At 38.0% G+C, this 13,044-nt stretch overlaps 1 protein-coding gene across 1 annotated transcript in view; it reads left to right on the top strand.

The window, feature by feature from the left end:
• Positions 1-13,044, top strand: part of ARFGEF3 (ARFGEF family member 3) — a 100,964-nt gene that overhangs the window by 71,207 nt on the left and 16,713 nt on the right. The window contains exons 21-28 of the mRNA XM_062572483.1: positions 1,308-1,453; positions 2,993-3,172; positions 3,829-3,973; positions 5,022-5,144; positions 7,253-7,356; positions 9,209-9,353; positions 11,822-11,950; positions 12,556-12,732. Coding sequence (XP_062428467.1) covers positions 1,308-1,453; positions 2,993-3,172; positions 3,829-3,973; positions 5,022-5,144; positions 7,253-7,356; positions 9,209-9,353; positions 11,822-11,950; positions 12,556-12,732 — 1,149 coding nt within the window. The remainder of the gene's footprint in view (positions 1-1,307; positions 1,454-2,992; positions 3,173-3,828; positions 3,974-5,021; positions 5,145-7,252; positions 7,357-9,208; positions 9,354-11,821; positions 11,951-12,555; positions 12,733-13,044) is intronic.

Raw genomic sequence — 13,044 nt, 5'->3', positions numbered from 1 at the left:
TCATTTGATTCTTGCGCTTAGGAGATCTTAGTTATCCGCAGATACTTAATTGTAGATTCATTTTGGAGCCTAATCTGGTAAGGAAACTCAGGTTGAATGTGGACCTAAGATAGCAGAATTTAGCTTAGATGTTTGAAAAGTGATAAAAGCCTCAGAAATATTCACTGAATGAGTGGTAGCAAACAAAGCATACAACTGAAGAATGTAAAATAAAGCAGTGGTATCTATCCTGCATGCTCTTCCCTAGTGAAGTGGAACATATCCTGTACAATATAAAGCCCATGAAATGTAGTTTCCATGACAATCTCAAATAGAGCAGAAGGACCAAACCCAAAAGAAAATATTCCACTTAAATTTGAACTGTACCTTTAATAGTTATATCAGCTGCACAGATTTGATGCTGTCCTGTAGCAGAGGTGAATTTGATCTGGTGTATGTCCAAATTTAATACATTTCCCCCCTCCTTGAAGAGCTACTTGTCATTTTCCCAATGTCACACTTCAGTTTGTTGCTTTTTTCCCCCTGCTGACTATGTCTCTAGGTCTCGGCATTCATCACTTCATTTTTAGTAAATTTCTTTTGTATATGGTAGTCAATCAACAGTGGTTAGTAATAATATTAAAATTCTTATAGAGCAAATAATTATGTATATATTTTTATATTAAAAGTAGTATGCTCTCTGATTAGGTCTTTCGTCAGAGATAAAAGCACTAGTATATTTTAAGTGAGTCAGAGAAGTGGAATTCCAAATGCTGTAAGAGCAAAGGAAGATGAATCCCTTTCAATAGGAAATTAAGAATATTACTGGATGGGGAGCAGAAGATCATTTTCCCAAATTCTCTGCTTGCATCCTTTGCCTTGGTTTAAAAAAAAAAAAAACAGGACAGACTAAAACTAAATACAATTCATATTCTTTCCTGTAGATGTCACCAAAGGTTTTTGCAGCTACCTCTGGTTCTCAGTGTGAATTATCTAATTTTTTGCTTAACTTGTCTGCACTTTCCTGTACTGTTTATCATAATTGAATTATAATATATTAGTTTCCCCAAGTTTTTTGTCTTAAAAATTTTGAAAAAAAATGGATCACTTAAATAAAATGAAATGCATTTAATAAGTTTTTCTTAAAACTTGGAGTCATCTGCTGCGCTTTTGTCTCCAAAAGCGCAGACTGTCTTATGCTGATTTCTTCCTGGCTTTGTACCCAGTAATTTCTAACCTGATTTTTATTGCAATTTAGCCGTCTAGAGATGAAGGAACTCATCTTGTTGTTGCTTAGCTCCCATGTATTTTCTTTTTCTTCTTTGTAGGTGAAGTAAAATCTACACAGGACAGGAGAAGTGCACTTCATTTGTTCCGGCTTGGTGATGCCATGCTTAGAATTGTCCGGAGCAAATCGCGCCCGCTGCTCCATCTCATGCGCTGCTGGAGTGTGGTAGCACCTCACCTTGTAGAGGTAGGAGGTGGGGAGGAAATGAGAATGTGGGCAAGAAATGAGGAAGCTGAAATAACTGGAGAAGACTTTATGGCTCTTAAAATATGTCAGTCTTCCACACTCAGTCAGATTTGGTCACAAGCAGTCTCCTGTTCGAGTATTGCACACAGTGTACAGTATCTCATATTGTGGTACTGCCACTGAGAAGTGCACCTTTAAGTAACTGAAACTGTCTGCCATGATACAGGTAACACCCCCATCTATCCACTTTCCCAGTCAAGAAGTTCTATATCTGTGCAGCAACTTTTCTGATAAAAGTGTACAGATTGTATTTTCCCAAACAAAACCAGCAGGAGGGGAAGATGATAATGTTTTTTTCCGATTCATTCTTCCTTGTGAACCGTAGTCAGTAGCACAGCAATGATAGCCACATAATCTGACAGATGGATCGTATGAAATCAGACTGGAAGTTTGTCTGAGAGAAGGTTGTCTGGTGAAATGCTGGTGCCTTGACTTCTCACAGCTTTTTGATTTGTATCGTTTGTGTGAATAAATGTATAGTACTTGCTTTCTTTCTGTCAGTGAGATATGTGATGTCATGTGTGCAGGTGTACTGGGAACATGTTTCTCTGCAGTTAAAATGAGAATTAAGTAAATTACTACAGCAGTTTGTTTCACTGATTTATGAAAATGTCTGAAATACCTTACAACAGAGTTCACCTGTTGGGGAAGCTCAGTGGAATACCATCAGGTGAAGTAAAAATAACAGAGGATAGTTTATTTGCATGTTTTAACAGCCTTTTATCTTGAAAACTAAAATCTTATTTGGTTTTGGATGCCAGCTTGAGAACACTTTAAATATCTTTCATTTTTTGAATACTTTCAAACCTTTTAAGATCTCAAACCGTTTTGAATGCCTCAAATCTTTTCCACGTTTTTATAATGACATACTGGTCTGACTTTTTGTTTGACTTCAGTGCAGATGAGGTGTTGCAGGGAAGGAGCAACGTGAGGGAAAGGACTGAATTCAGCACAACCTGCATAGTTACTCAAAACAGGGTAACTTTATATCCAGCTACACTGGCCTTTCTTTTAAATAGCTCTTCCAGAAAAAACAGATACTCATTACTTTTCAGTTCTGTAAAAAGCCAAATAAAAACCAAATTTGGTAATGCAAATATCATGTTGTATATATGCAGAAACTACCCTTTTGAAGGGAAAAATGTTTACACAGTGAAGACGAAGACGGTAATAAGCACCTCACATGAAATCTATTCTGTGAGATCTATTGTTAAATCTATTTATGTTTAGCTCCGTGATTTTCTGAATTTTCAGTAAACCTTCATTCAGCTCTGGGAGTCCAAGCAGCTCAAAGTCTCAGTGACCCATTTCCATACCAGTAGTCTCCCCTTTTTCATGTAATGGAGTCCTTAGTCATGTTACTGATGAAGCAATTTTTAGGGTTCAGCACCATCAAGTGCCTGTTTCCCTTAAAACTGTCTCAGTAAAAGGCAATTTTTTTTGCTTGGGTGAATTCTCATGCTCCTCCTTTCCATGCAGGCTGCCTGTCATAAGGAGAGGCATGTGTCTCGGAAGGCTGTCTCCTTCATCCATGACATCCTCACCGAAGTGCTGACAGACTGGAATGAACCTTCTCATTTTCACTTTAACGAGGCGCTGTTCCGCCCCTTTGAGCGTATTATGCAGCTAGAGTTGTGTGATGAGGATGTCCAAGACCAGGTAAGTCAACCCTGGTTAGGGTGTCTGTACTATAATAAGGATGATCTCCAGAGTATACTTAGTCACTTGAATGTTTCACTGGCTGTCTTCAAATGGTACCTCTTAATCATCCTCAAGGAATCAGGCAGCCTCTTCTACCTAAGCAAGAAACACAGGCTTTGGTAAGCAGTTGTCTTTTGTCTACTGCAAAGGAGTGCAGACACGTTATTCCAGTACAGTGTAACCTGATGGATTTTCAATTAAGTAGGATGGTTGAATGGATCTTTTGTTGGATCTTTCCTCAGAGACACACCCCAAAGTGATATTTTTATCTGCCAAGTTATTGCTTTTTGTTAGATTTTAATACAGCAGGCATTAGAACTGTACTTTCAAAGAGCTGATGATACCCAGTTGTGGAAGCATTTTGCTTTCAGAACCCTATACCTGTTTATTTACCTGCTCTTCCTTAGACCTACTCGTAAAGTAATATAATAAAACTTTTTCTGTTAGCTATTAAAAAATTAATTTATATTTTAAAAATCTAGATAAAACAGATTGAAATCTATAAATGTGTTCAGAGCCATTCTCATTCCTTCTGTGGTCCAGCAAGGTGTGAGTTTTGTTGTTTGGAGCTCTTTTTTTTTTTTTTTTTTTAAGTTCTCCTATGTTGTCTGCAGGTGGTCACTTCTATAGGAGAGTTAGTGGAAGTGTGTTCTACACAGATCCAGTCAGGATGGAGACCCCTGTTCAGCGCTCTGGAAACAGTGCACAGCAGCAGCAGGTCAGAGGTTAAAGAGTACCTTGTAGGAGAATACTGCATGGGTAAGGACTTATTGCATTGTCTGTTTTGTGTATGCATTTGTTTCCCTGTCTCATATCTTTGGAACATAAAAAATAACTCAATACATTTAAAATGCCCTACCTGAACTGATACTCTAAAACAGTACAGCCCACCAGTTTGCAGTGGCACTGAAATGTTCTAGAACTTCTAGACTGAAGTATCTAGTTTATTGGTTGGGATTGGGAGAAGCAGATGTAATGTTCTGACATTTTGTCCTCTAGATCCTGGCAGATGAATAGAATGAGACAGAAATCCTTCAAACTTACTTGAGTATTTTTGAGCAAAATAGTAGTGCACACTGGGGTTGGCCAGGCCATCAGCGTTGCCCTACTTGAGAAAACAAAGCATGCTGCGTATGGCTGCTACTTCTAGTATGGATTGTCCTGTATATTTTCTTATTGTGTGAAACATATTGCTCTTACACATTACGGTGAGTTAGTATGATTGTCCAGGCAGGTGCTTGTCCAGGCCCTTAGTCACAAGGAGTCAAATTGCTATTGCTCATACAAATTGTTTGCCATATTAACAATTCTACATCTCTCCCAGACAGAGATGGTTGTTTGTAGGGTTGTTCATTTGCCCCATTCAAATGTTTTTTTTTTTTTAATGTTTGAAGTCATGTATGAGAGAAATGATTTGCTTCCTAAAACTTTATCAGATCTCTTATGTTTGGTGGCAGAATGCAAGTGTATGTAGCTTTTAAAAACTGATAATCTACCTAGGAAAAATAAGGCTATTTTGGCACTGTATCAGAAGAGTCAAAGTTTTCTATGAGACTGCTGTCATATTGACAGTTCTCAAGATCTAAACCATAGCTTCATACCTTCGCTTCATGTGAAGGGTTACATGAGTTCCTTCAGGAGCTAAGAGAGAAAACATATTAGGCTTTGTTGCTGAGATTATCAGAACATTTCTGTCTCTCTTTGCCTAGAATATAAGAGATTCTACAGATTCAGCTAAATTGTTGAAAAACAGTGGGAAAACCATATTTGTTGGAAATGAAGAAAAATTCTCACTTTATTTCCACAGGGAAACGCCAGGCTCCGGTGTTTGATGTCTTTGAAGCATTTCTAAATACAGACAGCATCCAGGTCTTTGCCAATGCTGCCACCAGTTACATTATGTGCCTTATGAAGTTTGTCAAAGGACTGGGTAAATATTTGTATTTTTCCTTTTATTCTATTATGGTATGTCAAACTCGATTCTGCAGAAAAAAAAGAATCCTGCTATGTAGTACAGAGCACAGTAGGGAGGAGAGACTGTGAAGACTCTGAGCCCAGAATGCTTTAAAAGAATCAGGATCAAGGGATAATTTCAGAAATACTTTTAATGCTATCAAGTTTTCAAGTTGCCATGTCAGCAAAGATTCATATCATTATTAAACATCTGCTTCATTTGGTGTTACTTGCACCAGAAGTTGATTACATTCTTTAAAAAAACAAAACAAAACCAAAAAACGAACACTGCAGAATGTTGCAAAAATGGTCCAGAGTTGCAGCATGGATTGTCTGCAACAGAACAGAGACTGTTTTGCAATCAGTGATCAAAGCCACATGGCTCCTCCTTGCTCTTACCCACTTCAGCAGCAGTAGTGTTTGGTACAGACAGTGCCAAAAACCTGCTGAACCTTCAGTGAGAACATGAGCATTGCAGATAACAGTCTGTTCCCACGATTAATCTTTCCATTGTATTACTGAGGGCGGCAGAGATCAGGAGTGTTAAGTCAAGGTGGCCCTGCAAAGGAATTACAGTGCTTCACCAAACTTCAGAATAAAGGTGAATGTTGTTGGGTCATTCGGCCCTGTGTTCACACTCCCTTACTTGCCTTATCATTAGAATTTGACACTTTTTCTTAAGGAGAAAATTGATGACAATGTTTGTGTAAATTGCAAAATTTCTAATGAACAGTAAAATGAGATTTTTTTTTTTTTGGTGTGTATATTATTACAACTTAGATTGAAGATCCACAGAGGTATTTAGATTTGCAAACAACTTCCTTTGATTTAAGTGAAGTACCTAACTGCAGTAGGATCTGATCATTATCATTAATCCTGTCCCATTACATTATTTCACCATTAATTTCAGCAGGGACAGAATTCAACTTGTGATGACGGACAGAAATTGTAATTATTACCACTTTATGAAAGAAATAAAACTGCGCGTGCAGAACTGGTAGAGGAAACTTATGTCCCTTCACGGGACTTAAAAGCTAGTCTTATACTTGTTTAGGTTTCTTATTTTCATGAGGTAAGTCTGTTGCCTTTGTGATTACAGGTCCAACAACAAGGACTTTTTTGTGTTCAAGGTATCAGGACAGTAGGACTTTAGTACTGAAACATAGCAAATATACTACTGTCTAGGTGCTTTTTAAGGAAAATCAGAAGGATTCAAACTATAGTTGCTGATTTGACTAATCTCAGTAGGAGAGATGTCTATAAAATATATTATAGAGAGAGTAATTAAGGGCATGGAAAATGCAAAGAAATGAAGGGAAAGAAGAATAAAGATACAATAAAAGTAGAGCATATTAATCTTGTGTTTCTTGTCAGAGGAGTAGATTATTTAGGCAGTAAAATTTTAATGCATGCAGACATTTAGTAAAGCTTCAGATTTGGCACTAAATGGGAAGTATGTGGTTAAACATGGATAAATGGGTATGAGCCAAGAATTCCGGGTTGGACAAAACATTGGCTGAGATGAGAGGAAAGCAGATAGTACTGAAAGGGAAAATGCCAAAGTGAATGGAATTATCTAAGGAGGAGCTCTGCAACAGAAGGTCTTGGAACTGATCCATTTATTTAACATGCCTGCTGAAGTTGACCTAAAAGTAGGAGTTTGCTGATACCACAGTGTTGAAGTACCTGTGTTATTGACACCCTAAATCCTGAGGATGTATTTTACAGTTGAAACTGTGTGACACTTGAAATGGATCCAGACCTGGATTAAAAACAGTGAAAGGAGATTTTGCAGTACAAAATATGAAGTCATGTATTTAAGGAGTAAAAGGAAGGACTTCCGCTAGAATAAATTTCGAGGGCAAGGGAATACAAGTAAGTGGAAAACCCTGGGTATAAACTGTGACCAATATTAATGTAGTATTTGTATGAGTATCATCTAGTTACCATTTAATAAGATCAGACAAAGGATATTTCTGGTCTCTCTCTTCAGATGTTAGAGTATAACTGAATGAAAAAGAGCTATTAATTCTGTGTTTGTTTCTCTTCTTCTGTCCGTCTTGATGCTACCTTTCCCATCACCAGGGGAAGCTGATTGCAAGGAGATGGGTGACTGTGTGCCAGGATCAGGATCCACATCTACAGACTTGTGCCTTCCTGCTCTTGATTACCTCAGGAGATGTTCCCAGGTACACTGAATGAGTACAGGTACTAATGTGGCCTAGAAAACAGTGCTGACCCTGAGGCTTTGCACTGATGGTTAGATAGTTTGTGTGAACACAGCAAATATGCAGTAAGCCTAATGGTAATATCCTGTACTACCAGATGGAAAATGGCAGCCTGAGGGAATATCATACTCACCAGGCAAGCTAACAGTAGGAAAACTCAGGAGATAAAAGCATTCAGACCTGAGGAGCATGTGGAAAAAGCAGGCCATAAACAATGTGAATGTTCAAAACTTGATACTTGCAGATTCAGAGTTGAATTAATTCTTACTTAAACATTTTCTGTAAACAGTGCTAGGAATTCTGGAAGGAAAACAGAAAAGGTTATGAGAATTGTCATTTTTTTAAGGAGAGCAATGGGTTGCACCTTCTGAAACACAGCAGCATCGTATCTGTACCACAAAAATATATCTGAAATACAGGGCAAATCTCTAACAATTAGAATGCTGACATGTTTCCTGTAACATCCATGCTAGCAGCACAGATTATTTTCCAGGGTTTTTAGAATATTTTTGTCTGACTTTTATCATAAGGTTTTTTGTATTTCTGTAGTACCTGCAGGTCTTTGTGTTGGATCCAGGCCATGTTTTTTCTAGGTACTATACAAAGGCATAACAAAGGATGTTCCCATAGCAGAAAAGACTTACTGTCTCAAACAGAGATAACAGGTGGATTTGGTACACAGACTGGGAAAGAAGAAAAGAATAAGTATCACTCAGCAAAATAAGCAGAAGACATAACACACTGTACTTGCTATCCTCACCCTAAAGCATTTAGTATGATGTATATCCTGTGCATACGTTATGTGTATTACGTTACCCTTCCTTGATCTTACAAACCAGTGGAAGAGAATATGTTCTCCTTTTTAAATGAAGCCATATTTATCTTGTTAAATGTTTTAATTTATCTGTAGAAGAAAAGAGATGACTTAAAAAGAAATTGTACCTGTATATTGCAAATACGTGGTTTACCTTAAAAAGGCTTGCTTAAGAAATAAAGTACTGAGCTCATCTCCATTTGTAGCTCAGAATTTAGACTGTAATTCTGCTATGCTCAAAAGATTATACATTTTGCTATATAAATTGTTTCATTCACCCTGGAGGATTTAAATGCAGGCTAAAACAGTCTTTAGGGTAAGGATGGTGATCGTACCTTGTTCTTGTCAGTGATACACAATGTGTTGGGGGAAAAAAAAATTCTGGAGGTACTCTTTGCAAAGTTTAAAATGCTATTTCAGAGGAGCAGATATTACAGGATATAAAGGAGGGACTGAAAATATCAGTGCTCTATTACAGAGCCCCTAGTAAACCTAGCATTAGATTACTGATTCGAATGTCAGGGTAGAAAAGGTGCTACTTTGGTCATCCAGGCTACCCAGTAACAAGCTAAGCACTGAAGAACCTTTCTGAACTGGCTACATACTAAATCGTTAAGGCACGAGAAAGATAGCATCCTAGCTTACCAAACATGCAAGGTATTAACTCAGCTGCAGTGTAATTTTGCAAAGTTTGCACTTATTGTCTACTGGACAACCCAGGTACTGAAGCCCTGAAATAGACCTGTATGGATCCTTTTATCAGTATTTACTTAGTCCTTCAGAGCTCCATCATGTTCTGTGTACGGACCTTTGTAATTCATGGATGCTATCAATACATAGTATTTGGGGAACGACGCTCCTTTCCCAAAATCTATTATTTGTGAGGATTGTAATAGTGCTTTCATAGCTTTTATTTTCATTTTATTTTATTTTACATACTTATGTAGGATGTTACAGCCTTTGCACGTTTTCCCCATATTTTTTTCTCTTTTTTTTCAGTTGTTAGCCAGAATCTATAAAATGCCCTTGAAACCCATCTTCCTCAGTGGCCGGTTGGCTAACTTGCCCCGAAGAGTGCAGGAACAATCAGCCAGCAGTGAGGATGGTGTTGAGTGCATCCTTTCTGACTTTGATGATGACACTGGTAAGTGCGTGGAGAGCAGTAACTGTGACTACATGAGGTGACACAGGAATTAATCAATTACTTTTTTCACACATCACTGTAAATTTTGACGATTACTGAAAGCAAACAAAGATGGGAAAAACTTTTTATTGCCTCTCTGTTGTCTGCAAATATGCACAGCTTGGAAGATGTGTATGGTAAGGTGTTTCCTGTCTTAGCAGCAGCAGTTACAGTGTTTGCAGCCTAACTTTAAATAAGCCAATTAGCAGTAGATGAGCATGTGTGTTCAAGTCATTTCACCTCCTTTATGTTAAAAGTTGCAGCTTATGTATAAGAAATACACACATATATATATATATATATATATTGTGTGTGTGTGTATGTGTATACTGACACACACAAACACCCCTACAAGCGTATCTATGTCATAATATGTTTACATGTTGGATATGTAATCTTGATCTTCAGATTACCATGTTTCGTCTCAGGTTATTTTAGGACTAGTCAGTTTTACAAAATTTAAAACAAATTTTGACTTTCTTCCTTTTCTTTTGAATTTTGTTTGTTTGTTTTTTTGTTTTTCTCTCTCTCGGAAGTTTTAGGATGTTCGCCTGGCATGTGGGAGACACAAGTCACTTGAAGTCTCTGCTTTGAGTCAGGCTTGATACTTGATCTAAGGTCTCCTCACTTGAGGTGAGCTTCACTCACCTACTAATCTGGAGTGGCTCTGGCCATCAGCCTCTTTCTGACTGCAACTACAGATGCCACCCTGCAGCAAAGAAACTTTCCTGATCTGGTTCTTATGAGAACTAAACACTGAAACTTCCCCATTCTTATTTAGCTGGTAAAGATGACAAATCAGTGCTGTGTAAACTAACTTTACAGTGACAAATTATAGTGCTCCCCCTGGCACTTCAGTCTTGAAAGTCACTATCAAGATTGGGCAAAATGTTCTACCCTACTTTGCCACACAGTGGTGCAGTGTATTTTCATAGTATATTTGGTTCCATGCCACAGCACTCATACAGATGTTTCTAAAAGATAATCAGTTCTTCCAGATTTGAAGATACTCAGATTTAGTGCTGAGTAGGTAATATTTTTTACTTATTTAAAAGGATAATTGAAGTCTCTGTGACTCTAAACTCTAAATGGTACAGTACCTACTGAATATACCCTGTGGAAGTGATGTGAATAAATAAATCATCGACTCAGTCAGGGAATCACTCTGTTTTCTGTGGTTCCCAGAAAGACTCTTGTCTTGCAGACTGTAAATTCTGTCTTTCAGTACATCTTAAACAAAGCTGCCTCACAGCTGTTTTTTTTTAATTGCTTTTGAAATGTAATTAACCAGCAAGCATCATGCAGACACAACCTACATCAGCATGGCTACAAGTGGCAGAGAAGATGGGCTTATTAGTGAACCCAAGTAAAATGCTTTCTAGCCTAATAAAGCCATAACTTTCTAAGGAGACATATCTCAAGAACACCACTGTACATTGCAGGAGTATTGCAAGTTTAATATGCAACATCATTGTAGTCATTGATGATATCGTGGGAAACTAGCAAGTACTTAATGATCTGTAAAAAATCAGATGGCAGCAGTTCCTAATTACTTTCAAAATTGTATTGAAAAATAGCTGTATCTCATAATACTTTAGGGCTTTGGTAATATATAAACTGTCAGTACCACCTCTGTCCAAATTGCTGTTCTGATAGTTGTGCATCTCTTACAATATTCATGTTTAACACTCTTCTTTCTGTGACCTTCTACACATCTAAAGATGACATGAGAGGCGGTCTGGTGATAGCTTTTGAGGTATTAATACTGTTTCACCCATGAGGCTCACTGGGTCTGCAGTCCATTCACAGAGAACAAGACTGAGGTCATAGAATTGTAAGGTTGGAAGGGACCTCTGGAGATCATCTAGTCCAACTCTCAGTGTAGCCCGTACGGGGATTGAACCTGCAACCTTGGCATTAGCAGCACCACACTCTAACCAACTGAGCTAAACCTGCCCCCTAAAGGTGCTGAGTATCATTAGTTGAATTATGGCTACTCACCTTAAAATCGCTGTCTAAGAGCATGATCAAAGCGGGTACAAACCACCCTGGGCAAAATTTATAATACTAGTGAGATGCGTAATATGGCCATTAAAAAAGAAAAGAGAGAGAGAGCACACAAGGTTAAAAAGACTGGACTACTGCAACTGGAAAACTAGGAAAGAGAAAAGATACCAGAACAAGGTGTTTGCAGAAGAAAAGGATGACATGAAACTCAAGGGAGAAAAAAGGAGGTCATCCTTTCAAAAATTATTATTGCTGTCCCCTACTACGCAGCAATAATGAATGTGGATGAATTAAGAGCAAGCACCCATAACCTTTAATCAACTAATTTCTTAGCCTTGCTCACTTTCTGAAGGCAAGTTCCACCTGTGGTCAATGCAGTATTCTCACTTGTGCTTTTTTAATCTTTGTTTCCTTCGTTGTAGGCCTTATCAATGTCTGGATTATTCTGCTGGAAGAATTAACAACTGCTATATCCAACTGTCCCCGCCAGCACCAGCCTCCCACTCTGGATCTGCTCTTTGAATTGCTGAGGGACGTTGCTAAGACACCTGGTAATGAAAGGACTAGATAAAATTTGAGCTAGCAGAGCTCTGATTGACTCTCTTAGAATCCAAAATCATTTCTGTAAACTGCACTACCCGTGCTGGAGCTGCACAGAGACATCCTCAAATAGAAACAGATCCTCTTGGAGCAGGGTGTGGAGTTACAGTTAGCCCATTCTTTTATGTTGACAAAAGACATCTTGCACATTGGAGTCCTAGAGGGACAAAAAAATAAGTGCAGTACTCTATCAATGCCCTAGCCACAGAAAATGTTTTTGTGTATCCAGGAAATCCTAAAAGAAAGTGATACACACTTGTAGTACCCCAGGCGACACAGTAGGTAAATAATTAGGTAAATGTTCATATACTAGCTCATAATCAAGTAAATTCAAAATTACTCTTCCTCTCTCATCCTGCAAAAAGGGTCTCAAAACCTGCTTTCTTTAGCATCACATAACCCCTGGCCTCAAGCCTGGAACAGCTTATCAAATTTACTTTACATGTAGGCTTTACAAGCAAAGATATGCAGCCTTCACTGTGTTTTTTTTTTTGTTTGTTTGTTTTGTTTGTTTGTTTTGTGTGTGTGTGTTTTTGTTTTTTTGTTTTTTTTTAAGGCCCAGGATTTGGCATTTATGCAGTTGTACATCTTCTTCTTCCTACGATGTCCCTTTGGCTCCATCGCAGTCATGGTGACCATTCTTACTGGGATGTGGCATCTGCTAATTTCAAGCATGCCATTGGCCTTTCCTGTGAACTAGTAGTGGAGCACATTCAAAGTTTCATACACTCAGGTGTGTCATCTCACTATCATTTCTAATGACAGTCATCAGTGGTATGTTTCTGAACAGCTACTTGGGGAGATGGTTTCAGTGCTTTTTGGTTGCTTGAGCATTTAAAGAGGGTTGAGAATTTTCATTTGGTGCTTTTTTTTACTAGATTTAGAGGAGTTTAAAATCATGAAAAGAATTAACTTGGAAAGGACATGTGGATGTTTTTTAGTCCATTCTCCTCTTCGTTTATATTATACTTTCCAAAAGAATGTTAGGAGGACTTTGATGATGAAGAACTAGAGTAGTAGTCAGAAACAGGATCTAATAGAATTT

Source organism: Rhea pennata, chromosome 3 (genome assembly GCF_028389875.1).
Source record: "Rhea pennata isolate bPtePen1 chromosome 3, bPtePen1.pri, whole genome shotgun sequence".
In the NCBI taxonomy this organism is placed as follows: Eukaryota; Metazoa; Chordata; class Aves; order Rheiformes; family Rheidae; genus Rhea; species Rhea pennata.
This window is presented reverse-complemented; position numbering and strand designations above follow the sequence as displayed.